The following is a 27,467-nucleotide window of genomic DNA, read 5'->3' as shown; positions in this document are numbered from 1 at the left end:
AAATTAAATTTTTCTCTGCGTTTTCTTTCACCCCAACAGTTCAACATCGTTACTATGACAATCTTGAGTTTGTCATTCAATTCCCCTCATTCTCACCTTTTTTCTGTCTCATTATTTTTACATTTCAGTTTTTTCAGTTACTTTTTATGGAAATTAAGATTTATTTTGCATTTTTAACATAAAAAGTCATCGTTCCAGCACAAAACAGATTCTTCCATGTGCGAATTTAAATTTTCAATTTCTACACATGCTCACATGTTCGTTACGTCAATGCAAAAATATTCAAAATACTTTTGATATTTTATTCATTAAACATGTGTAAAATTTTCACGAATACAAATAAATAAAATTAAAATTAAAATGGAATGAGGAATTTAAAGGTGCTTTGAAGGGAGTTGTGGAAGGCTTTAAAATTAGAGAAAATATTTTGTGAATGAATGTTGAAAATGAGAGAGGTTTGTTGGGGAGGGGTGGAGGTAGTTTTTGATATAAATTCTGAGAATTGAGATGATTAAATTCAAAATGAAGCTGAATGAAAATGAAAGGATGATGAATTGGATGAAAATGTGGTTATATGTTGATTATATTGGGAATTTCTTGATTATAGATCGTTGTAGGTGCATATTTTAGAGTAAACTCTTTGGAATAATGTATTATTAATTTCTTTTTTTTTGTCTTCATCTATCTGAATAAAAAAAACTTGTAAAAAATCTCATCATCACATATTATATAATTTTAAATTATAAAATAAACAATCTTATAAATTCCTAAAATTCAAAAATTTTATTTTTTGTTGTCATTGCGACTTGTTAGTGCGCTAGAGTAAGGTCAAAAGAAATCAATTTAACAGTCGATGATTCAAATGTGTCAATATTTTTAATAAAAATTGAATTGATTGTGTCGACATTGTGTGACACTGTGGTGCCGATGACATCTTTATTATCAAATTACAATTGATTAAGATTTTTTTTAGAACTTTAATTTGACTTTAATTTATGTTTTTGTAAGATTTTTTAAGGTTTTTTAAATTTTAAATTTGTTGCGTTTTGAAAAAAAAAAAAATGACAGAACTTGTGTAGATACATTGAATGAACTATTATAATTATAAATAGATATCCCGATCACGGAAATTTTCGGGATCCTGAAAATTTCAATCCCGAAAATATATCGGGACCGGGATCTCGAGAAATCATTATTAACAGTTTCTCTAATTATGACGCACAAAATGTTTTGAAAATCCTTCTGGATTTTTATTTTTATCCCTTATCATGCCATAAATTCCAAAATATACGTCACAAATCAAAACTTAAATTAATGACTTTATTCATTGACACACATATCAACTACCACACAAGCCTGCATTCAATTGCTTGATTCATTCACTCACTCATTGAGAATTTTATTTGATTCATGAATGTAAAGATGACCTGTGTTTGATAACCCAGACGCTTGCTTTCTTCGTGCCGCACAGAAATATTTTTTTTTATAGCAACTTCTTTTATTGTCAATGATTTTTTAATATTTTAATATTTTCGTTGTCAATTTTCTGACATTAAAAAATGTTATAGGTTGTTAATAATTTAATGATAATTTTGTCAATTTTTTTAGATGATCTGTGAGAGTAACGATAAGAAAGAATGGTCGAGGTTCATAAAAGAGGAACTGAGAGTATTGACTGAGAGTTAGAGAGATAAAAAATTAAATTTACCAAATTGCATATTTACCAAAATTTAGTTGAAAATTGTTGTTCATATCATTCACAATTATACTTCATTTATAGGAAAACAATTTAAAGTAGGGTTGCTGTAAGACCGCACTTTTTCAAAACCTAGGTTTTACGGATTTTTGTGGTTTTCAAACAAACGTATGAAAAGTTCTGAAAAATTTTAAAAAGTTATTTTTATGCATAAAAGTATTGAAACTTTCTATTTTCTTCTATTTTATTTTAAAGTTAAATATTGTTTGATAACATATTGTAAAATTTAGAATAGATATTTGAACCTTATTTTTTTAAAAATAATCTCGAAAAATTACTATTCGTGGATTTAAGTGAATTTTTTTCATACAAAGTGTTAAAACCGCGTTTTTTAAAAGAATAAACAAAACAGCTTTTTAGGTTAAAAAGTGCGGTTTTACAGTTTTTTAAAAACCGTTTCCAGAAACCCTAGTTTGAAGTCTATCCCTAACATAAATTTGATCAAATTTTAACCAAATAGAACAATATCATAAAAGTCAACCCAAAACCAGTCTGAAATTTTATTTTTTTACTACTAATCCATATCAGCCTCAATCATCACAAAGTCATCCCACCTCCTCAAGTACCCCATCAATAAATCAATCCAATATTTTCTTTAACAAATTGCATGTCAATCTCATTGCAAGATAAAATAAATTCGAGTCTGAAATTAAAAGATAAAAGATCCGTTGGTGATGTCACAATTGCTATAAATTACCAAGTAGCACTTCATACTAATTTAATCGTGCTAGAATTGGCGTTTAAATTGTGTCTCAATTGACGTTATACACTAATACATGTTGTGTGTATTTATGTATATTAAAATATCCATCTACAAATCGTCAACAAAAATTAATTCACGGTCGTCTGTGTTGTCTCCATTTCATTCACTTTTATGTTATATATTTATATATTTTGTTCATTCAAAGCGTGTGTTCTGTTTTAAAAATTATGCGATAAGCATGTAATGCGTTGATAATTTTTTCTGAGGTGTATTTTTTGGGGAGATTTGTGGAATGAGGTAGCTCTAGCAGCTTTAGTTGACCGGTTGGCATTTTCAATAATTATTGATAGCTATGATAAGAGCTTAATCAAACAAATTTTTAAAATAAGCATCATATTCAGGAGATACACCAATTTTTTCCTCAATTTTCAATTTTTATATATCATTTAGAAGGCAAAAAGTTTTGTTATTTCTAACTGTTCAACTATTCTTTCCTAAAATGCGCTTAAACAGCTAACCAACCCATATTAACCAAAAATTTTCTTAACTTGTTTATTATTTACGACATTTCTTTGCTTGATAAAAAATTATTATTTTTTTGCTGTTTCTCAGTCATTGAGCAAGTAAGAGCGATAAAATATGAAATAAATGAGAGCTTCACACAAAAAAAGGTTACTATAGTGAGAGAATCAGTTGATATTAAAAACATAAATAATTCCATTGACACATATTGCTCGATATTTATTTTTGTATTTTATTGATGTCGTTTCTCATGCTCTGCATTCGTTAAGTGGATGATATGCGGAACATTAACACAAATATATATTTTCGGTGGTATTTATGGGGGAGTTTATGAATGTGTAGATGGAATACGAATACATATTTAACTTCAAGTTTGTGCGAAAATTCATATCAGATGTGTTAATTGTATAGTGATTTGAGCTTTGTTGATGATTTTGTGTTGTTTTTGAAGTTCAAATTAGAGTTTTTTTTTTTTGCTTGAGAATATTTAGGCTAAAATGAAGTAGTTTGAAGACTCGAAGCTTATTTTGGTGCAAAGTCGTTACAAAAGTGCATTATTAAAATGTATTACAATATCATTTTAAATAAAAAAAATTTTTAAACATAAAAAAAAAAAATATTATTGCAATTCTTAACTGTTTCTAGAAATCACCGAAAAATTCAATAAATTCTTAGGTTGAACATAATTGATGATGCAATGGTTAATGAATTTCATAGTTGAGTGTCATCTGTCTTGTTATTTGTCATTTTTCTTATCAACAATCATGAAATATTTCAATTTTTTTATTCGTTTAATATTTCCAATGAATTGCTTTGCATGTTAAAGTGTCAGAACCGATAACAATTTTGTGCGTCTGAGAATTATTTTATTGAACTTTTATTTAATAGAGATGATTTGAATATCGCTTATATTACGGATAAAAATCCGCTAGTTTCTTCAAAGATTATATTAATAATTGAAACTTGTCATAACAATGTTATATATATGAACAGTGCCAGATTTAGAATAATTTATAGAATAATTTTTTTTATCAGTTGGCTATCAATCTGAACAAAATATGAAATTTTAAGGAATTACAACGATGGTTGCCACCTTATTTCATATTTTAATCAAATCATTAAGTTTATAAATAAATTTATCATTTACTGAAACAAAACATTTTTATTTGGATAATAAAATTAAAAACGACAGAAAAAAGTTGAAAATCCAAAAACTTTCAATCACACAACCAAAATAATCTTAAATTAGGATTTCTAATAAAGATCAACTAATTATGTTTGTTTTGTCTAATCCCTCTCAGATCAACAAAAACACCATCAAATTTAGAATTCTTGTTACTACTAATAACAACCCATCTACGATATATTAAAATTTATGATAATCACAATTTATTATACATAAACACGACATCAAAAAATCTACATACAAGAAAAAATAAATACAAATATTTTATTATTTTATAAGCCCTTTTTTATTGTCGACTGCTTGTCTTCTTCGTCTTTTTCGAAATTCTTCATCACAAATCATTAAAAAAAATTCTTGTCTTTCTTAATCACACATCACCTCATTTACAGCACATTTTTAGTTATGATATCTCAACAATGACGCGAGCGGCCTAACAAGCTTAAAAACATTCCAATCACGATGAAGATGGTCTTGGATGTATCAAGGGAGGATGTTGCAAGTCCTGAAGGTCAAAATTCTTTAAAATTTATAAGTTTGGCCAATTTTGATAGAAAATTTTTAGTTAAAATTTTTGAAATCTCGTTTTACAAGTCATCGACACCTTTCTGACTACATCTCTGCTTACGGTGATGTTGACAAGAACAAGACACAAAAAAAAGAGTAGAAAAATTCCGGTTCCTTTTCGTTATCTTTTATAATAAATTTTAATAACATGTTCCTCAGCAGAAGCAGCGAGAAACATTTTTTGAAGTGTAATATAAGAATTCTTAAGTAGACGAGATAAGCATAAGACGGGTTGAGTGATTGTGAATGTAAATGAACATGATTAGTTTAAAAGTGAAAAATAAAAATGGGATTAGGATGGAATTTAATTGAGATGTTTATAAATAATTATTCAAAAATTGTGAAATTTATTAAAAAAATTAAGTTGGGCTCCAAAAAATCTTTCTACTTAATTGTAAATCTCATAAAAAAAAACAATTTCATTTAATTTACTATCCAATTTAATCATTTTCACCCTTCGAACTACAAAAAATTAAAATTTCCCTTCAAGCAATAACGATTAAAAAACGATAGAAAGAAACCAAAAAACTAAAATCCCAAAAAACTTCAATTACATTCCAAACGACTCACAAAAAAAGTCTCACAATCTACAATGAAAGAACAAAATATTGAATTAAGGGTTATGAAAAATATATTAGAATGCAAAAAGTCTGCTGTAATAACAAAAATAGAATTTTTTTTTATAAACTTGATGACATATGCGATGTCAACAGCAATCTATACGCGGTTAAGTGCATGAGCTCTCTTCCTACTCACTCCCCTTCTTACAAGCATCGATAATTGTTATCACAAGGGATTATCAATGTTCATTGAACGTATACATGTTGAAAAAGAGATTTATTTATAGTTTTATGTAATGTGGAAAAGGGCTTAGTGCTAAATTAATATGAATTGGTGTTGGTTTGGAACTGCAGATTGGGAGAAATATTGGTTAGTCTAATACAATCGCAATTCGCATAATCTGCTGAGAGTGCGTATTATCTTTTAATAATACAATTTCCATAAAATTCATATTATTATCAGCAAGACCATTTATATTTTTATCCAGAAATTATAAATTATACATCACAAGGCATATTATGAGCCAGAATGAGTACTATCAATCAAGGCTTCTTGATACGCACAAATAATCAAAAATATCACTAAACTTTTTTAAAAGGCGCTTTATTCGCCATAACTTAAAACTTTATTCATTTCCTACGTCATCATCATCCTCATATTCATTATTCAACATCGATGAGCCGTATTTTTTGTGTGTAAATGAAACCCATTAGCAGTAAAATTCAATGCATTTAATACCATGCGGGATGTCGCAAATGACAATAGAAGGAAGAAAAAAATAAAATATAAAACACAAAAAAGGATGATGACAATATGCGATGCATGTAATGAGACGACAATAAATGAATTTTTAAAGAGTGAGGCATGAGCATGTACACGGGGTTGGTAAGAGAGACGGAAAAGGAAGAGGAAAAAAGGGTCAAAATCCTATCAGCAAATATAAATCATGAGATAGACTAGGATAAAAACTGAAAACTTTTTTGTTGACATTGAAGGATTGTTAGAAAATTTTGAGAAAATTTTCATTTAAAATTTAGAAAATTTCAACCAGTTCATAAAAAAAGACGCATCAGTCCTTTTTAAAATTCATCACATATTCTCACAAAACTGTATCCAGTAGCATTTCCAAGAAGGACTCGCTTTAATGCTTAAATATCTTTCGAAAATTTATTATTATTTTTTTTTTTTCATTTCTTGTTGACAAAACAATTTTTTTTATTCTTTTCAAATTTTGACAATATACAAATTCGACACAAAGGAACGTAGAAAGACTTGATAAAAAGAATCGGTTCGGAAGGAAAGGATGTGTGTAATGAAATATTAAGGGATGTCTTTTTAATATCATCGTAGAAAAGGATGTCATTAAGGGAATTTAATGATGTGGAGGAATTGAATTTTGATCTGTAAACAATAACTAAGACATTTGAAATATTACCAAATTTTCGTAATATTACCTCAGAATCCATATCAAAATACAATAATTACAACCTCAAAAGATCACAAGCTCTTCAAGATTATTCAAAGAATCAACACTCAAAAAATTTAAAATCTCGTATGAGACAGAATATCATCGTCAATAAATCTCAGCACCTCATAAATAACGTAAAATTAGTTTCATGTCACATATAGAGATCTACAAGCCATCAAGTCATGAAAAATCATCATCTGCCTTCTGAGTCCATAAAAATTGTCACAACATACATAATGAAAGATAAAACAACAACATTTGTCATTTGTTATTCCATAAATGCACGAGAATCCACTCGATAATAGCAATGACATTAATTTCCATCCCCTAAGTTTTGTTATAATATCCAGCCATGAGGGAAGAGATGAACAATCTCAATTACGCATTATTAAGTAATAAGTGCATGTTTTACAACTGATATTGCCCATTGCGCATCTTATTCCCCTAGTATTCGGCTAGTGACACAACAAATTCAGAAGGGGAAAAATTATTTTGTCAAGAGGGATTTTGAAAATGAAATATTGTGATTTAATAGGGTGGGCATGGCTATGGAAATGCTAATAATCGTATATTGATATTTTTTGTTCCTTTGCTTCAAGCTTGCATGGTGCGCTTTTGTAGGAAATAAAAATTAAAAAACGTTGAAAATATTCGAGAGTTTGTGAATAGAATTTGCGTAATTGAAACCTTCTAGAATTCGTTTTGTTGATGTACATTTAATTTAATTTTAAGAGTTAGTTCTGACAATATTAAAGTTAGGTTGCTAAATTTTGAGTTTAAATTGTCAATTTTAAAGTTGTGTCGCCAAATTATCAATGCAAATGTTTAATCTAAAGGCTATCATCTAAAAGCTTACTAAAATTTTATCACAATCAATCTCAATCAATAAAAGTCCACAAAACTAATCCGTAAAGTAAGACACAAAATGAATTGCATGAAAGCACTTAAGTTTAACTCAATTCCAAGAGTCTAATGTCATAATTCCATTATAAATAATAATGAATCTATTAATTGTGTTCACATGCTGGGCACTAAATCCAATATTCCATCCATTCATGTGCAATTTTCTTCTCTTTTTCCACATTGTTGGTTCTTTTCTCTCTCATTTTTATTTCTTGTTATGTTTTTCTCTTTTAATACACTGAACAGTAATTGGATTGCGGATCAAGAATAGAAAAAAATGAGTATCTTAATGGAACTGAAACGATTTTTTTATGTACAAATTTCTACAAGATAAGATGAGATTAAGTCACAAACATAAAATGTGAATAATTAATGGACTTTTGTATTTTAATTGAAATTATTAGATTTATTCTTGTTTTTTAATTGAAGAATTCGAATTTCAGTCTATTAGCTATATATGAACATAATGGTACTACTAAAATATTTATTTTTGGTTCCAAAGTTTTGCAAAATAGCCTCAATTTGGCAATCTGACTTAAAAATTGGATTTTTAACATCAAATATTTATTTTATAAAAATTGATGTAAATGAGACAAAACAATAAGCCAATCCACATATTTACTTGCTTACCCAGTTCATTAATCGATTTTTCATTACACATCTTTCCATCTTTCTCCCACTACTCTCATATGTTACCGCATCGAATATCGACTGTCTGTGACTCTCAAATTTCCATGTTTGTTGTTATTTTCTTTACAACTTGTTTTATTTGTTTCAAGTTTAAAATATTTATTTGATTTTTTTTCTGTCGTGCGAGGCATTTAAAATTTGAGATGAGTGAATTAACGTCTTTTGAGATTTAAAGTGAGAAGATGAAGAAGTCGTGAGATGCAGAAGGTGACAATAAATCATGTTCTTAAATTAAATTAACTGTAGATTTAGAATGAGGAATATAAATTTAAATTGTAAATAGAAATTATTTTGATGCCTTCATTTTTGAAGAATTTTTTTTTTGTGCATGGAAATTCAGTTTTGGGTTTTCATCCTGAAACTCAGAGACATAATATTAAAATCTATTCAAAATAAAAATCTCAAAATATGAGTCATAATCTCCTAATTAAAGAGACAACCTCAACATTATGAACTCAAGCATCAATTTTTATTTGTACTAAGTTCAATTAATCAAATAAAATTTTTTTATAACCTATAAAATAATATTTCTTTTGGAAAATCTTCAACAAAAAGGTTTTCCCCAGCAATAATTTCCGGGACACGTGACATTCGATACTTAACGATGCGGCAGCAACATGGGTTTTTATTATAACGATTCATTGACGAGAAGAGGAAAAAAATATAATTTTTAATGACAATTACGTTTGTTTTTTGTGTGTATCATGATGATTGAAATGTGTGCACACTTAATGAGGAATTTATGTTGAAGATTTTTTAATGAAATTTTTAGGTTTTTGATATTTTGTGTTATTTTTAAAGAAGAACATAGCTGCCTATTCAAAATATTACGAAAGTTTTAATCTGAATCTTAAATTTAAAAATATATTTTACACTTTCAATCATAGTTTTAACCTCAAAAATACATCTCATTTCCACCCTTGACCGTGATATTCATATCATAATGATTAAAATTTTTGCAAATTAGAGTACAAACAAAAGTGAACTCATACAATTCACCGATTTCACCCTGAATTCATCAACTTCAACTAAAAACTCATTTTCTCAAACTCAAAATAGCAGAAATTCTTGATGGGATTTAAATTTTCAGTTGAATGAGCATTTCCTCCCTATTCTGGCTTTTCTTTTGTGTGCTGAAACTGAAGATTTCAAATTTTCAATTTTCATGTTGGCTCATGCTCTTTTTGAGAATTATTTTATTCGAGCCACTGAATGCGCCACTTTAAAATGGCATTTTTTGGGGGATTTTTTATTGATTTTTTTACAATTCATGCCGATGGGAAACTCAATCGACAGATTCGATTTGGTAGTTGAGAAACATATTTCTTTTATTTGAAGAATCAATCAAAATTATTAAAAAATAATTAAAAAAAAATGTTGGAAAATTGATTAGCAACCGCAAGGTGAGAGAATCTTTCTCACTCTCATAAAATTCGTTACGTTCTGAGCTTGTTAACACATTTACTTTAATTCTTCTCTTCTTTCCTTCACCTTCACAGATTCTCGCTCATCTCAAGTGGGCTTTTCTCGCTTTTGTTCTAACAAGAAATCATTAGCATTCTCGATCCATGACATCATTTTCGATGAGGTGATATGCTTGAGAATTGGTACTTGTGGAGATTTGTTTTTAACAATTTAAGCAGTTTTGAATTAAAAATTGCTTAAAAATTGAGAACTAAATACCATTCTTTATAAAAAGTTTTTCATTTATGTGTAATTTACCATTTGTTGTTTTAATCATTACTTCATAATTTCTTATTATTTCACAAGATTAAAATAGAATCTCTTTTGTGCTGTTAATCTTTTTATTAGTGATTATGAAAGGTTTCATTTGGTTAGTTTTTTTCGAGAAGATATTTTTTAGTTCGATTGTAATTTTTTATTACATTGGATTTTTTTTTTTTTTGTATTTTTAAAATTAAATCCCTTCGGTGGGAATTTTGAATTAATTTATTAGAGAATAGGAATGTGAGGAGTGTGTAAAAGTGTTGGGATATTTTTTTTGGAATTTAGAATAGTTTTGGTAAGCATTTATCATATTTGCTGAATTTTTTGTGTTTTGTAATTCATATTCGAGTAGTGACATAACATATACCGTACGGATCCAACTTTTTGTCAAATGTGTTTTAGATAATCCTAATAAAGCAACAATCGATTGAATTTAGCACCATAATATAAAAAATGATCGGGTTTCCTTTAAAATGTGAAATATCCAAAAATTCCTCTAATTTTACAACAAATCCCGCAAAAATTTCTCATTTACCATGCAAATATCTCCAAAATTCTCACAATTTTCAATCAATCATCTCAAGAGAAAACAATTTCCTACTAAACCTTTACAGCTATCTCATTTCTTATTCTAAGAAAATTAACATTCAACGTTGTTGCGCTGCCTCTTTTTATCCAAACAAATTTTTTCAATTTAAATTGAACATCGAAGAATGAGAAAATGATGGAAAAAGAAGAAATCAAATAAAGATGAATCAGTTGAATGATCACAATTTGATTTGCTCAAAACAGAACAGAACGAGAAGAATAAAAGAGAAATGAAGAAAAAAGATCAAATTGCTATATTGTCGATTAAAAAAATCAATCTCGCTACTTATATCACTCATTCGCGGTTAGTGTATTTTAAAAAGGTATAAAAGTAAATTAAAGAAGCTTCAAGTGCTGCATTTTATCGTCAATTCCTCTGATTCTCTCGCTTCTTTTCTTCTTTTCTGTGTGTAATTCTTGTGTTCATTATTCAAAGAACTATAAAAAGCATTTAAACAAGTCAAGAAATTCGAAAAGTAGAGGAAGAAAAGGAGACTGAAATTTGAATGGCGCATAATATTAAAAATTGATTTAAAATTTAAAATTGAATTTTAACAACATTTTACTTGAAACTAAGATAGGTTTATACCTTTTGAATGGAATTTGTCTTAATTTTACAACTCTTTATACCTTAAAATTGACTATGATTCAGAAAACTTGAGCTAGTTTTACGACTTTAGCTTCAATATTTGCTTAGATTCACATGCATTAAATCCAAAATTTCTTCAGTTGGTATAATTAGCCCGCTTCTTAATAAACCAATTCAAGCCTTACAAAATGAATAGAATTCAAATCCATTCCTTTTTTTAAATGCTAAAAAACTTGAACAAAAACAAATAAATTTACAGAAACAAAAAGAATGCAAGATGGATTTCTTCTCAATCGATGGATTGATCAGTGTAAGAAGTTAAATTGATGATTATGTAAAATATTTTCATTTCTTCTTCTCTTTTGCTCTTTATTTCATTGCCTTTTTGCTGTTTGTAATGAGTAGAGAAAATTGTTGGTGCGCGGTTTGCGATTGTTTATGGATAAAGGCTATGCTAATTTAGAATGGATATTTATAGAATTTATGAGGTTGAAGTGATGAGATGATGGAATTTTTGGATTTTTCTGTTGTAGAATTACATCCATTTTGGCTAAATTTTTATTTTTTTCCAACATATTTAATCATATTTTGTGTATTACATTCCCTTTTTGCTTTAATTTACTTAGCAATAATCGCTTTCGTCATTTTTCACATAATTTTATAACTAAACACATATTTTGCAATTTTTTGCGAAGTTTTTCCAAACCCCCCTAAATATACAGAAAATCTTTTTTCTATCTCAAAAAACAAACGAAAAAGATTAAAATAAAGCATTTCTTTCTCTTTAATTTATTTACCTCCCATTGCTCTCTTTAAATTACCGCGTTACACTCATTAAATTTCATCATGCTTCATCAATAAGATGGCTCCATAACATCATTAACACTTCTTCTTTTCTTATTCTTATTACTTTTTAACAACGAAGCTGAGCTACTCAACTTGAGGTTTTTTTCTTCCTTCATTTGCTTTATTTATTTTCAGTTTTGTTGTTTTTAAAATGATGAACATTTTTTTATGTTCTTAACTATGTTGGACTTGTTTGAAGACGATCAAGAAAGAGAGAGAGAGAGAGATCTTACGTGATGAATATGGAAAATGAAGTAAATTACAATGTATTTGAGATTTATGGTATGCAATGAAATTACTATTATATTGTTGGATGGATATGTCGGTTGAGAATCTAGTTTGACTGAGTATTTTATGATGAAGAACTTCTCGATCTCAAGTTCAGAAAATATGCTTCAAAAACTGTGTTATCGTTTAAACTTTAAAGTATATGCCACATGTTAAGTCAATGAATTTGATAACTGTAATATTTCCTACTAAATATGGTGCATAATACATAAAATTTACATATTTGATTCAAAAGAAGCAATTATTTATCAAAAATGTATTCTTTCACCCCCATTTGTTACAACAATAAATTCTACAATTTCCGCCCCATCTTCAACATTTGAACAGAATTTCAATTTATATCTCAAGAATATTATATTGAGCCAATTTATAAAACAGCATCTAAGTAAAAAGAAGAAAGAAAAGTTGAAAAAAGTCACTCTCAATAAAATTTTCATTCACATTAAGAATTTTCCAGTCTCAAAATATATTTTTTTTAAGAAAATGAAAATAAATTCTTGTTTCAAAATCGAATGAGAATTTTCTGAATAGATTAAAAACTAGAAATTATAGGTTTGCATTTGGTTGGCATAGTTTTGTATTTTTATATAGTTTTGCACCCTAATTAATTAAATTTAACAGAAAAAATTCTAACTTATTTTCAAAATATGACCAAAAATTGTGTTAAGATCAGCCAACAATTGAACAAAAAAGTCTGAAACGCAATAAACTCTTAAAACGAAAGAGAAAAAAAATAAGAAAAGAAAATAAGAAATGAAGCAAAAATGTAAAGTTAATAACTGCAAGACTGGTCCTGCGTCTAAAGAACACATTCAATTCTGTAAGTAAAATAAGCAGTCACGAAAATAACGAGAATTGTCGAGCATAAGAGAAGAAATAATATTGTGTAGAAATGAAAGAGAAGTCGAGAATGGGAAAATAAATGGTTCAAGTGGTAATCATTTATACATCAATAATCATAATCATCTATCGTTAGCTGTTAGGACTTTTTGGATGAGTTTTGGCTTTAAGATTATTTGAAAATTTAAGGTTATTGATCACAAAAAAGACTGAAGTTATGGCTTTTATTCAAAAATATTTAAATTAGTGCTGTGCGAAATGGTTTCAGACCAAAATGCTTCAAAATAGTATCACACAGAAAATTATGTATCTAATTTTAGTGCTAAAAATTATATTTTACATATTATCCACCAAAGACACCCCAAATATTCCAGTAACTTTACTATTTTGCTCAATATTCATCTCAACATTTTCTTAAATTCTTTGTGTTTTATTTTCATTGCTCATCGTTATCGACTTTTCTCTGGCTCAATTGTTGTTGTTCTTTCAACATTTTTTCTTTTTTTTTATTATTTATTTCGAAAGTGTTTACTTGGCGAGTCTTGCATGAATTCATGTTTGTTTTTTTTTTTTAATATAATGAAATTCGAGATTGTTTTTGTGGAGAAATTTATGTGGTTTTGTAAGTTGAGTGGTCAGTATTTAGAGCTATTCTAAGAAGAATTTGATAAAATGATGTTTGGTGTCAAAGATTACGACGAAATAGATTATGTCCCTTGTTAATGACGGATAACAATTTTTTTTCATTACTTTACAATTTTTAAATTGACGATTTGTCTTTTCTAATCAATTAAAATCGAATATATTATTAATAGAGACATAATTACATTTTTTAATGATAATTGTTAACCGATAGACATCGTAAAATTATCTCATTTCAAAAATGATTCAATTTATTTCAAAAATATGGTCGACGCCCTATTGAAATGATTCTTACAGTACTCACCCATCGTCTTTGGATCAATTTGATATGGTGGAATTCCGCAGTGAGCGGGTGGTGGTGTGGTAAGGTGGTCACCATTATGGCAAAAGAAGGGAGTCAGTCCTATTTTGTTTGCCTGTGAAAAAAAGAAATGATGTATTTTTAGATGAATTTTTAAATAATTTTTATCGATAAATGGTATAGCAATGGTAAATTGTGTCACAAATTTTACAACATAACCACAAAGTGTAAAGAAATCTTACTTAGCTGCAAAGAGGCAAAGGTATTTAGATAAGTAGCCTTGTTACTGGCAAAATATCATTAAGACTCAATAATCAAACATAAGATTTCTGCTCGGAATAAATCTTGTAAATTCTTAAAATAATTCTTGACGTCATTTATCAAGTCCAATAACAATTACCCATCTCTTAAAGACCATCCCCTCAACTTCGGTCACGTCACATTTATTTTGTCTCATTTTCTATTCATTTCTCATCTATTCTTTTCAATCCAATTTAACAATTCCTCAGTCAGTCATTCAATCATCACAATAACAAGAACAACAAAAGCAAAAATTAAATATATGAAAAAAAAGAATTCAAGAAAGCGAAGCAAGTCAAGGTTACATGCTCGATGCTGTACATGATCAACCGTAGCAGAATAAAGAGAAGAAAGGAAAAAGAGATTGATCGGGTCAGATAATCAGAACGTCATGAACTTATTTGATGGAGATGAGAGAGTGAATAACTTACGTGTTGTAAAATTAAATAAGAAATGAGTGGAATCGAATGAATTTAAAGTGTTAAAGAACATTAAATTAATTTTTTGGAGTCTTTTTGTAAATTTAAAAGAGGAATTTTGTAATTTACCAGAAAATTCATGAACTTCGTGTTCTGTATGCTGTTTAGAAATTTAATCATACATTTAATGCTACTACGGACAAAAAATGTCCAAAATCATACGTTTCCTGTAAAAATCCACTTCATTTTTAAGTTAAATTCATAAAACAATCGATATTCACCACAAAATTCAATTAAATTTTTAAATTTATCATTGAATCAGCAGGAAAAATCCACAAAACTCTAAATTAAAACTTCACGTTCGCAATTTGTCACATTTTCAAGCCATTGAAAGCAATAATTACAATCCACGACCAGCCCCATCTCATTCTAGTTGCAATCAACCTGTAATCATTCAAAATCAATTAAAATCCCATTTTCAACCAGTCTTTCCATCTCTTCCAATTCTTCATCAACTCGTTTACATTCATCGTCACCTTTTTCTGTGCCTCATTCTGGCTACTTTTTATTGCCAGTCAGTATGAAAGAAACATACACAAATTATATCAAAATTGGAAATGAAGATTGCATTTTTTGCGCTTCATAAAATCCAGACCATCACGAAATGCAGAATGAAGTTTAATAGAATGTGGTGAGTTTATTTATGAAAAATAAGGAATATGGATGGCGGATTGTGTGTATTCGATAGATCTATTGATAGAAAAATGACTGTAACTATTAAATATTTACCGGTTTTATCAAATTTAATATTCTTTCTAGGCTCATAATCATAATTTTCATGATTATTTTTGATCCAAGAGTATCCAGATTTTTGATAAATCCTCTTTAACTGGATATAAACGAATAGAAACCAGTTTTTAATGTGACCTAACTTCCAATCATCCCAATTGCATTTTTATTTTAATTTTTTCCTTTCCAATTCCGTTTTTTTTTTTTTCGTTTTTTACAAGAAAATTCTTCTTTTTTTTCATCGCATCTCGCTCATTTTTCATGTGTGAATATGTAATACATGCATACATCATCTTGAGAATGGTTCAATGAACTTTGACTGTATGCCGACTCTATATTGTTATGTACTTTTTTGTGTTTCGTTGGAGATGTGAAAAGTTACGAAACCAGCAGCCACGCTTTTTTTCACTACTTGTTCTTATTCTATATCTTGCGGTTTTTGTTTGGTATGGATTTGAATTTTGTGCATATTTTCATGAAAATTAGAACTAACTTAATTTGCATGATTATAATCGAGAGTCATTATAAACGACCTTGGCCATCAATGATTTTACTATATAGCTTATTTGAGTATTAATATGAATTTTAAGAATTTTTAGTTCCCAAAATGCCTTCCAACTATTCACACAATCTTTCATTTTTCAATATAGAATAGAATTTCCCATTTTCCCAACAGCAAGCAATCGTCGTCCTGAGTCTGTGCAAGAAATTTTCTTTTTCCATATCACAATTTTTTTTTCTCCGTTTCGTTGTCATGGTGATAAGCAAGCAAGGATGTAGGATGGTGAATCTATTGGGTGTTTCATTTTTCACCAGTCAGTAAACTTTCTGAAAAGTGGGGTTTGAGTTCATCCATTAATTAAACATCTATGCATGAAAAATTTTGTGCTTGTGCTTTAAAATTATAGATTTTTCAGTCATGAATATGGAAATTATTTTTAGTGAGTTTTGTAAATGTGTGTGTAGGTTTCTCTAGATTTTTTAAATTTGAAAATAAAAATTTATTTTTTTTTAAATAAAAATTTGAATTTTTAGTCCTTTTTTGGGAAAATATGATAGAGAGAATAATCAATAAATGACAAAAATCTTTTGACAATTTTGAATTGTTTATGAAAGTGGTAAACAACGTGGATCTATTGACCAAATTTCGAATAGTATTAACTCTAATGATCAAATTCAGAGAAAGAATAAACTACACTAAAAATTAACACACAAAGTTCCATATTTGTCGTCTTTATTAGAAAAAAAAATCTCAATCAATTTGAAGAAATCACAAAAGATGATCATCTCATTATGTTAAAAAAGATACAAGAAATGTACAGAATCTGAATAATAATGGAATCAGACAAGAAGTTCGTTAACTTAATCACATCGAATCCGAAATGTCAACTCGAATATGTCGCTTTTTATTACAATTTATTTCAATGGCAGGAGAATGAGATGTGAAAAAATTGAGGTAAAAGATGTCGAAGGAATTGAAAATAAAGTAGGAAGAGATTGATGAAGGAATCTGGCTCGTTTTTTAGTTAAATTAAAAATAATGAGAATTTTATTAAAATTTCTTGTGTTTTGAGTAATATAAGTTGATGATTTGATTAAGGATTTTACTTAGAGGTGTTACTTAGAGGTGATTAAGGATTTTACTTAGTGCTAAAATAGCTTCGAATTCATTTTTTAATATTAAATCGTAAGAATTAAACGATTTTAGTCTTTATCAAATACACCACTTTACTATTCATATTAGCTTTAGTAACTAGAATCGTACATAGCACACGATTTTTTACCAAATATATTTTAAGACTCAAAACAATCTCTAACAAATCACAAAAAGTACCGCACAGAAAGTGATCAATTTACTTTTCATTTTCTTCTTTCCCTTCCAATCCATCAATTTCAAATTCATCCAGTCTATTTACTGTTGATGAGATCCAATTCAAGCCAAACAAGCAGCCAGACAAGAAATCATGAAATAAAAATAGTTTCGTTCGCCAATCAATTCCAATCATGAGACATTTTTCTACTGAAAAATATTTGAGAGAAAAATTCAAAACAAGAAAGACATGAGCACGCAACGGATTGCCGTAAATGGAAGCTTGACGAGAGGAGAAGGAAAAAAATAAAAAATATATATATCAGCGACCGCGATGAGAAGCAAATCGAGTGCTGTGTAAACAAAGTTTATATATACATTGAATTGCCGTATGATATAAAAGGCTAGTTTACCGCAAAAGAAGAAAAAAAGAAGCAAAACAAGACGAAAGACGGTGATTATGATCGGTCGACAAACGAGATTCTTGTAAATTTTGTTAGTTGGGTTAGAGGGTCTTTGGTGGAGTTTAGGAGTAAGAATTTAGAAAAAATAAAATTTTAAAATTTTGCCACAATCTAGTACAAGTTTAGCACAAGTTAGGTATATACCATAGTGACACAATTCGAATTTCGAATTGTCACTTTAGAACCGCTAATTTTTCACCGGTTTCCAAAACGAACCTCTTCAATCTTGTCATATATTCTTTTATTTTCGCCATGCCAAATTATCTTATTTAATCCATTTTAATTCGTTCTTCATCATCATCATGATTATTAGATTGCGTGCTCGTTGATGATTTTCATGCGCATTGGACACCTGGGATACACAAAAAAAGGCAATAAGAAGAAGTGATTGCCGTGTAGATTTTGGCTCGAGACCATAACTCAATAAATTATGATCAGTAATGCCTCAATTGCTAAATTTGGAAGTTGTGAAACGGTGATTTACTGGTCAACTTAATATGGACGGAGATGTGAGACTTACTAATTGAGACTTGAGACAAATCTATGTCACATATTATTGGCGAAACGGATAGTTGAGGTGGGAAAATTGAAGCTTAAAGACATGAAGAATGACATGAAAAGTAATTATTGGGAATTCGAGATGTTGTAATTGAGAATTGAGTGACAAATTGATTGAATTTGATAACTTGGGTGTTTAAAAGACTAGTGTTGGTTTCAACTATTGATGGAAAACTGGAAAATAAAAAAAATCGTAGTTTGCATGTAATGACAAAAAATGCTATTTTTGGTTGAAAATCGCACATAATTTTGAACAATTTATGATTGAAATATCAAGAACTGCACAATTCATTAGACTGTCTACTCAATTTTCCATCAAAACACCATACATAAATTAATTACAGCCACAAACTTGCCACGCAACGATGTCATAATTGATTTCGATTGACAAATTGATAAAATTTTCTTCTTCAAACGGCATCGCAAATGGATTGTCATTTAATTCAATTGATTTGCTTTGCTTGTGCCACAAAACACACTCAAGACAAGAAGTAGAAATAAAAAAAAATTGAACGGAAATGATTTTCAACGCAATTTTTTTCACTTTATAAAATAAAAATAAAAATGAAAAGAAATTTATCGTCTTGAAGAGATGAAAATTGGATGCTGTAGACAATTTTGATGCCTTGTTGAACTAGCAAATAAACAGAAGGAAATGAACAGAATAGATGTGATGATAATTTGATCATGTTAAGGACAACGAAGCAAATTTAATTTCCGGGAAATTTTTTCAGAACTTTTGCAGGTTGTATAGTAAAATTGACTCAGATATTTCATTTTTGATAAGATATTAAAATTTATTCTATAATCATTTATAAAATTGCAATTTAGAAATTAAAATAGAAATTCTTAATATAATGCCAGTGTCGAAAATAGAAAAAAAGTGAGTTGGTCTTATGACCTAATATTTATCATAACTCAAAAAAAAAAAACGAACCTTTATCATTTTTGTACAGTTAAGTCCTGAATACATCAAATTGACAAAAGATTTCAAATGATAGAGCAAAACTTCAGACGTTCTTTTGCATATCTATAACTATGCACCAGCCTAGAAAGCAAGCAAGTAATTTTATTATTTGATTTTTACATTTATCTTACTTTTATAATTTTTTAAAGACCGTTAGTTTTAATTATAGTTTTAAATCCTAATCTTGACCTAAACGACACCTTCTTTGAATTGTACCCAACATTATGGTCTTAGACATCTATTTCACGTCATTTTATTGGCAAAAATAAAATCGCAGCTCGGGATCTTTACAACGTCAAAATTCATTTCATTTTTATTTTTCACAAAGGACAAAAAAGATATGACAATAGATGGAAGCAACAAACAACGGCACAATGGTGATGCTGATGTTATTGAAAAATAGAACATCACTAAATGTCCTCGGAGAAAAAAAATTCATCTTTTTCTTGTCGCTTTTTATTTATTGTGTCGTTCATGTCAGAATGATGGAAAGCTTTTTATTGTGATTATTGTTGAGTAAGAAGATGATGGAGATATGATGAGTATGGTGTAGGGGTAAGAAGATAGACGAAAGATGATCCGCTTGTTTTTTAAAAACAAAATCTGCTTAAGGATGCATTGTGTTAAAGAAATGTGTTTGTGAATCTCTTATGGAAACGATTTTAAGAGATAGGCTACTAAGATTTCATCAGGTTTATCCAAAATGGTATCAAAAATATTATTTTGTATCTTGTTAACATTTTCTGCACAACATTGGCATATAATGCATTATTGTCATGCATAAAACTCATTATTTCTACAATTTATAGCAATAATTCGTCAAAAACAACTAAATCCTTCAATTTCATTCCATTTCTTCCACCCTACTTTATTAATCCTCTCCACCATTACCAATTCCACCCACGCCATTTCAATCCTCGTATTTATCATCACGAAAAATTTATATCAAGCAAGCAAAAATTACATGAATTTAGCTCACCGAAAAAACCCTTTAATTTTCATCACAAGCGAGGAGGCAAGGAAGAAAAAGAAAATGAGAAAAAAACGACTGCGACTGGCAGGGAGGAAAATTTGAAAGGAAAATACGAAAAAAGAGTAGAAAAATGGAAAACATCAACAACATCGACATCGCAATTTTTTAATGGAAAAAATGGAGAGAAGGAAGAGAAGTTGTGAAAACAAGATTGGTAGATGTGTTGAGCGCAGTTATGGCAGTTACAGGTCAAGTTCAGAGTACTATTTCTGAGCTTTCTAGTGCCAGAATGTAATTAGAAAAACACATACTGTAACTAAGTTTTGTTAAATTATCCAAACTGTGACTTAGATACGATTCATTTCCAGATTGTGGTTAAATTGAACAAGATTTTGGCATAGCTATTTTGCCAAATTTGAATAAAATTCAACTAGATTATAACCAAAAATATCCAATTCAACTTGACTGTCAAACCATCCTCATCCCTACCTAACTTAGCATAAAAAGAAGCTTGAAACAAGTCAGAAGAGGTTGAGCAACAACAGCACATAGCAAAAAAAATATTGAAGGGGAGGAAAAAATTTCCTTTGATCTTTTATTTATTTAATTTTAATGTTCATGTGCTCCGATGCTGCCAGGCTTTCGATGATGTGATGTACGCATACATATTTTTTTATACTATTTAGATTGCTATCTGATGAAAAATAATAAGAAGAAAAATATGCAACATGAAAAAAAAAAAAATGTTTTTTGATGATTTTTGAGATAAAAAAATAAAATTTTAGAATATTTGTAGAATGCCAGGATTGATTTTTTTTAGTAATGTGGTTGTTTTTTGCCTTAAAATTGCTTTTCAATCTGTTTTGATCAATTTGAAACTTAAACAATTAGAAACTTAAACTATTTAGCTTAAATTTAGTTCAATTAAAGCAGTTTTAAATTAGCAGAAATATCAAGAAACATCATTTGTATGCGATTTTTGTATCAAAACTTTTAAAAAACTGAAACAAATCATGATTTTTTCTAGTTAAGCCCTGATTCCAAAATAATTCATCCATTTTTTACGTCAAAAAATATCACAAAAAAAAAACTTTTAAACCGTTTTTCATTAACACAGTTCCAGTTTCTTATCATAATCATCAACAGCAACAACAACAACAAACTTTACTTTACACATTTTGTTTACATTTAAAAGGTGATAAAAAGACAGGCATGAAAAGAAATGACACAATATTACAATTGGTTTATCAGCAATGAAACATTTGGAGTCTCGAGTGTTTGAACATTTTTTTACTATTTCCAATGATAAGTCAAGTCTTGTGTGTTGATGATTATTGTGAAATTGTATACTAGAGACGTCATTGAGACCATTTGATAAAAGGAATGAGGTGTTTATTGAGGTGCTGATGTGAGATTTTATTATTCTTTGGAATCGTATTTTGTTGAAAATTCATCTCAAAAGTCGTAACTTTAAGATTTTATAACATTCGTAATAAGTTATAAACCAAAAGTCACATATAAGTTATGTGATATAACGTACAACTTTTAATTTCAAACTTAAAAACGTATTTGGAAAATTTGTGGAAATTGGCATTTTTGGCTCTTAAACTAAAAACAAAACTTGTTATTTTATGTTAAGTGTTATTTTAATTTTTTTGGAAACTTCAACCTCACTACATTTCCTTCTTAACTCATTTAAATCTTGAATTCACTACAAAATTATCTCTACCTTCACAAAATCCATTAAATCTTTTAAAAATAAACAAATAATGCTCAAATATTTTGCACGAATTTTAAAAAAGTAAAATTTTTTTATTATTTTCATAAAACATAATCGTCGGTAACGCAAAGTAATAAAATTGTGAATGAATGAATGCATGTTCACAACATTAAAGAACTTTGAGGAAATGCAATTTTTTTTTTAAATTTTTTTCCAACAAAAGTTTTTAATTATTAAAAAAAAATTATTTGAGTACATTATTTCGTGATTAAAAAAATATCTTTTATTATATGTGAATCTTTAAAATTTATAAATAAAGAAATAAAATTTTAGTATGAATTTCAAATACCAAAATAAAACAATTCTGTTTGAATATTTTTATTTCTACTTATCTTATCTTGCAAAAATAGTAATAATAATAAAAAATCGTTCTAAACCGAACAAGAAAATATTAGACGTAAAAATTCTCACAAACACAAATAAAAAAAACATTTTTGTTGACTTTTTTGAACGAAATTTGTTCCAATTCGCCCGAGTTCAATAAAGTTGTTTTGATAGGACGACTGTGAAATTTGAGACAAATAAAACAAAAAAGGATGTCAAAAGATTAGAACTGAGAATTTCAAAGTTTACACAAAGTGATGATCCGAAAAATAACATCAGGAAATGTAAATAGAAAGAATGAAATAAAAACAACTTTTTTGGTTCCTTTTTGCACGTTTTAGGTGACCAAATAGAGTTTTTTTTTTATTACACGCTTTTATTTATTCTGTGTTCTTCTTTTTTTTAGTTTTGTAGAATAGAAAAATTAGACAAGTTATTTTGGAAACAATTCTTTTTTTCTTTAACTTTTTTATTCTTTTTGTTTTTTTTTTTCATCTTCATCTAATCAAAAAAATCAACAAGTAACTTCAAGTCACCGCTGTTCATTTTTAATTCCACTCCAATTCCTCATCAGTTCATCTCGAAATTCAACATTCACTAACAATAGATCCCATCAATTCAGGCAGCTTGAAAGAACTTTGTTTGTCTATTTGGACAATGGATATTCACATTAAAGAAAATTTTCATTTTCCCTACTTTTTCCTCATTTCTTGTTTAATTTTCTGATTATTTTCGAATTACTTACGTTTATTTGAAAATGAGATGAAGATTGTTGATAGTTTGGGTGACAAAAAAAAAAATCAGAAAAATGATGAAATAGATCCAAAGGGGGAAACACAAAAGAAAATGTTTGAATTATTTATGCTTTGATTTATGCTTGCCAGAAATTTCAATAAACTCTGCTAACATAATTCAACTTTATTTGAATAAGTAAAAAATTCCTATCAAATAACTTCAAAATATAATTTCATTCGTACGATAAGTCAGTGATAAATAACAAACAACAAATTTATTATTCATTTGTCTTTTTGTTTTTGTTTTTTTTTTTTGAGTTTTGCTACAAAATAAGAAAGATGTAAAAAAATTTTGGAAAAATATGACTACATTCATAGAATATTATTTGTTTATTGAATACACTTTAGATGCGAATATTTTACGGATTAAACCAACATTGCACATAAAATTTTAATTGTTATGTTTTTTGACATGGTTCTTGACATTTATGTTCCATGACTAGGAAGTAACTTTATGTAATTTTATTGTAAATAAACATGATCCATAAAATACAATCCCGTATGAACATGACCTAAAATTTTCGCTACATTAAAGAATATAATGACAAAAAGGGAAATATATTATCTGGTTTTAATGTTTTTGTTGCAAATTTGTCAGAATTTTAAGTTTACAATTCGTAAAATATATTTAGGTTTTTGATATATTTATTTGATCTGCTGATGAACTTCAGTCCTTAAAAGTATCAATTATGAAGAATTACTCAAAATTATTTATAAGGGACAGTAACAAACACTTTAATATCAACATACAAGAAATATTTGTGGTTACAAAAACCCCCAAAAAATGTAAAACAACTCATCGCATGTAAAAATGTAAGTGCATGTTGTGTTGTAAAGCACCTGAAAAATTGTCATGAGTAGCCACAAAAAGTATCAAATTGAGAGAAAAGGAGGCAAAAAATTAAATTTCATGCTCAAAAATTCTTAAACAATTTTTTAAATTAATTTTCCACTTCACCATTCCATTACTTTTATGTCATGGTTGACACGACGAATAATAAGAATAATGATAATTACAACAACTGAAATGAGATTTTCAATTATTGTCACATACGACAAATGAGCATTTCATGTGTAATTACACGTAACAACTCGAAATGTTGTTGATATGAAAAATTATTTTTTATTTTATTTTATCATTAATATTACTCTTAAGTTTAATTGTTGAAAACAGTTCCTTTTTATCGCAAAATTCTTGCTTACCAAGCACTTTTTTTACAACATTTAATTGCTTTTAAATTAAAAAAAATTTGTAAAGATGGACATGGAGGAAATATGACAATAATGGTTTTTATTGCTTTTTTATCGCGTTTTTCTATTATTTGCGTGTTCAGTTCGAAATTAAAAAAAAAATACACTCCCAAGATATCCGACCGCCTTCTTAATATATTTCATCCCTTTTTTCCAAAATCAATCTCATTTTTTTAAATTCGGTTACCTTTTGTTCTCTCTTTCTTTCTTATCATAACTATGCGATCTCCCCTAGCCGTATCATTGCAATGCGCTATCCATAAATTCTTTTTAATTTTATGTTCTAATATGATATTAAAAATATTTTCATTCAAGATAGCAATCTTGTGAACGAGGATTTGTTGATTGAGACTGAATGGCTAATAATCATGTTGTCAGACTTTTGTCTGATTAGTATATTTTTTTTTCAAAAAAAAAAAAAAAAACGTTCTATTCTGATGTAATCTTCTAGTTAATAATTTTTACATTTAAAAGATTGTTTGATGAATTTGCTTTGAATCTTTTTCAACTTGATTTGATACTATTTTTTAGATTCTAAAATTTATTCAATAGTTGCAAATTTTTTTATTATTTTTCATAATTTGACCAAAGTTCAACTCAAAATTTCACAAATTCACAAATTTACTAATAACCTTCAAAATCATTCTCAAAATTTAATCTGTGGAAATTATTTTTACAGTGTCTTACGTAATCACATTTATCGCACATATTGTGCATTATAATAATGTTCTACCGTCATCATTGAAATGCATTTTGAGCACTTAATGCAGCAATTCACATAATCATCATGATGATAATATCATTATTAAAATGAAAAAAAAAAAAACTTGAGAGATTTTGATCGTAAATGAACTGATAAAAACATAGTATAGTGAATAGGAAGAGGAAAAAAAACGAGTCTGAATTGAATTCAAGAGTTGTTTGAATTATGAGGCATATCATAATGGATTTTACAGTCGTTCATTTGTCATGAGCTTCCATTATGACTAATGTGCTATTATACTTTTCATCTCTGCTGTGCAAAACTCACTTGTGTGCAAATTTGAGAGATTTTTATCAGAATTTGAACGGATTTCAAATTTGGAAGACGTGGAGAATCAAATTTGGTGAAATAACTTTTTTTGTCGGCTACACAACCTACAAAATCTTTCAATACTCACAAAACTACATAGATCAGTTTCAGTAATTTGAGTAGTAATTCAAATATTGTCTATAATGAGCAACTTAATACTATAAAGGGTTCATTTACAATATAAAATTTAAATTAAAAAAACTGTCACAAAACTTTTTATTTCACCCCTTTTTAATCCTTTTTGTAATTTTTCCCTGTGGAAAAGAAAACTTCCCTTTTAATGGACTTTTCCAGAGAATTTTTAAATGAAACAAAAAGAGAATTTGTCTAAATTTCCCTGATAGCTTCTGCTGTTTATTGTCGCATTTTATTTCAAATTGAATATAAATGGGATTTAAAAAATGGATAGTTTCCACTTGATTGAGTTTTTGTACGAAATTTTAACGGTCTTTAATGATGTGAAGACTCGTAGCAAAAATATTATTTTGCTGTGTCAATTAAGGAATTTTAGTCACAATTTGATCTATTTGTCACTATTTAATCTTATTTCAAGAAAATTGAAACTGTTACTTTTATAATGATTTAGTGCCTTAAATTACAGTTTTTTCCCATTTTAGTCTAAATCTTCAACTCTTTATTTTTCTCACAGTAAATTTTATACTACGAATAACATCCAAATTTCATCAGAATTTGAAACAAATTGTCCAGTTTCCTTAATAATCCCTCAAAAAGGACCATTATCTCATATCTTGTTTTATTCATTTTAGTCATCTATGATTATCGTCATTTTAAAAACAACAAATATTTATGTGTTTGAACATTTTCATTCAACAGAAATTTAATTTTTTAATGTTTTTTGAGGAAGAACAGGCAACAAAAAATATTTTTTACGATTCTTCTTTATCCTTTAATTACTTAATGCTCTATAAATTACCTCCGTCTTGAGAATCAGGCACCGGCAATGAGTCTTTATCTGTGTAAATTTTGTGAAATGAATGAATCTTGTTATGTAAGGAACAAAATGTATTTTTAAAATGCTTGCAGGTATTGTTTTATAGAGCTCGGAATGACTATTTTAAAAATCTTAAAACAATCTCTAAATACGATAATTAATGATTAAGGTCCAAAAAAGAGGTAGAAAAAAGAAGGAATGGAAATAGTCTTTTTTTTTAAAAAATAAGGATGTAAAATGAAGTAAATTTTTAGTTGGATAGGAAATTATTTTTGAGTATTTTTTGAAATTTGACAAAACATTGAGTTTTGTGAAAGTTTTTTTGGCCCTAAGAAGGAAAAAGACTTATTTAAGAGAAGGAGTAACATGGAACATAAGTTATGAAAAACGTGAAAAATTTGTATTGCTCAGAATTAAGCTCGAGCTGAAGATGATAGGGTTAGATGGTTGCTACTTTACTAAACCAAATTAAACCAAAATATTTAAAACAAGTACCTAAATGTCAGATTACGATCCCATTAACATGATTATTGTCATTTTATAAATATTTTATAGATTATATTTTCAATCAGTGTATAAACATTCCTATAACATCAACAAAAAATAATCCAAATTTGATCATCGTTAGTCAAATCATCACGAATAAAAATTAAGAATTGTTAACAAAAACGAATTCATGAATTAAAGAAAAATAAAGAAAAAGAGAATAGAAACAAAAACAGTGTAATTCTCTAAAAATCTACAAATACCAAGAAAATATTAAGGTCTCAAATAAAAAGATATATTCTAGAGTATTTTATCCTAAAAGGTGGCCTATCGTCGCCATCGGATCACGAGAT

General features: G+C 28.0%; 1 protein-coding gene across 6 annotated transcripts in view; it reads right to left on the bottom strand.

Annotated features, from left to right (window-relative positions):
- The window catches only part of pan (transcription factor pangolin), a 71,197-nt gene that overhangs the window by 32,530 nt on the left and 11,200 nt on the right, over positions 1 to 27,467 (bottom strand). For 3 of the 6 annotated variants that reach the window (XM_070651928.1, XM_070651925.1, XM_070651927.1), the window contains exon 3: positions 14,170 to 14,290. In XM_070651928.1, the coding sequence (XP_070508029.1) occupies positions 14,170 to 14,290 (121 nt within the window). The remainder of the gene's footprint in view (positions 1 to 14,169; positions 14,291 to 27,467) is intronic. The other 3 variants (XM_070651926.1, XM_070651930.1, XM_070651929.1) reach the window with 1 other exon arrangement.

Source organism: Chironomus tepperi, unplaced genomic scaffold, assembly GCF_022539635.2.
Source record: "Chironomus tepperi strain 1889 unplaced genomic scaffold, CSIRO-AGI_Ctep_v1 contig_467, whole genome shotgun sequence".
In the NCBI taxonomy this organism is placed as follows: domain Eukaryota; kingdom Metazoa; phylum Arthropoda; class Insecta; order Diptera; family Chironomidae; genus Chironomus; species Chironomus tepperi.
Note: the sequence above shows the minus strand (reverse complement) of the source record. Positions and strands in the feature narration are given on the sequence as shown.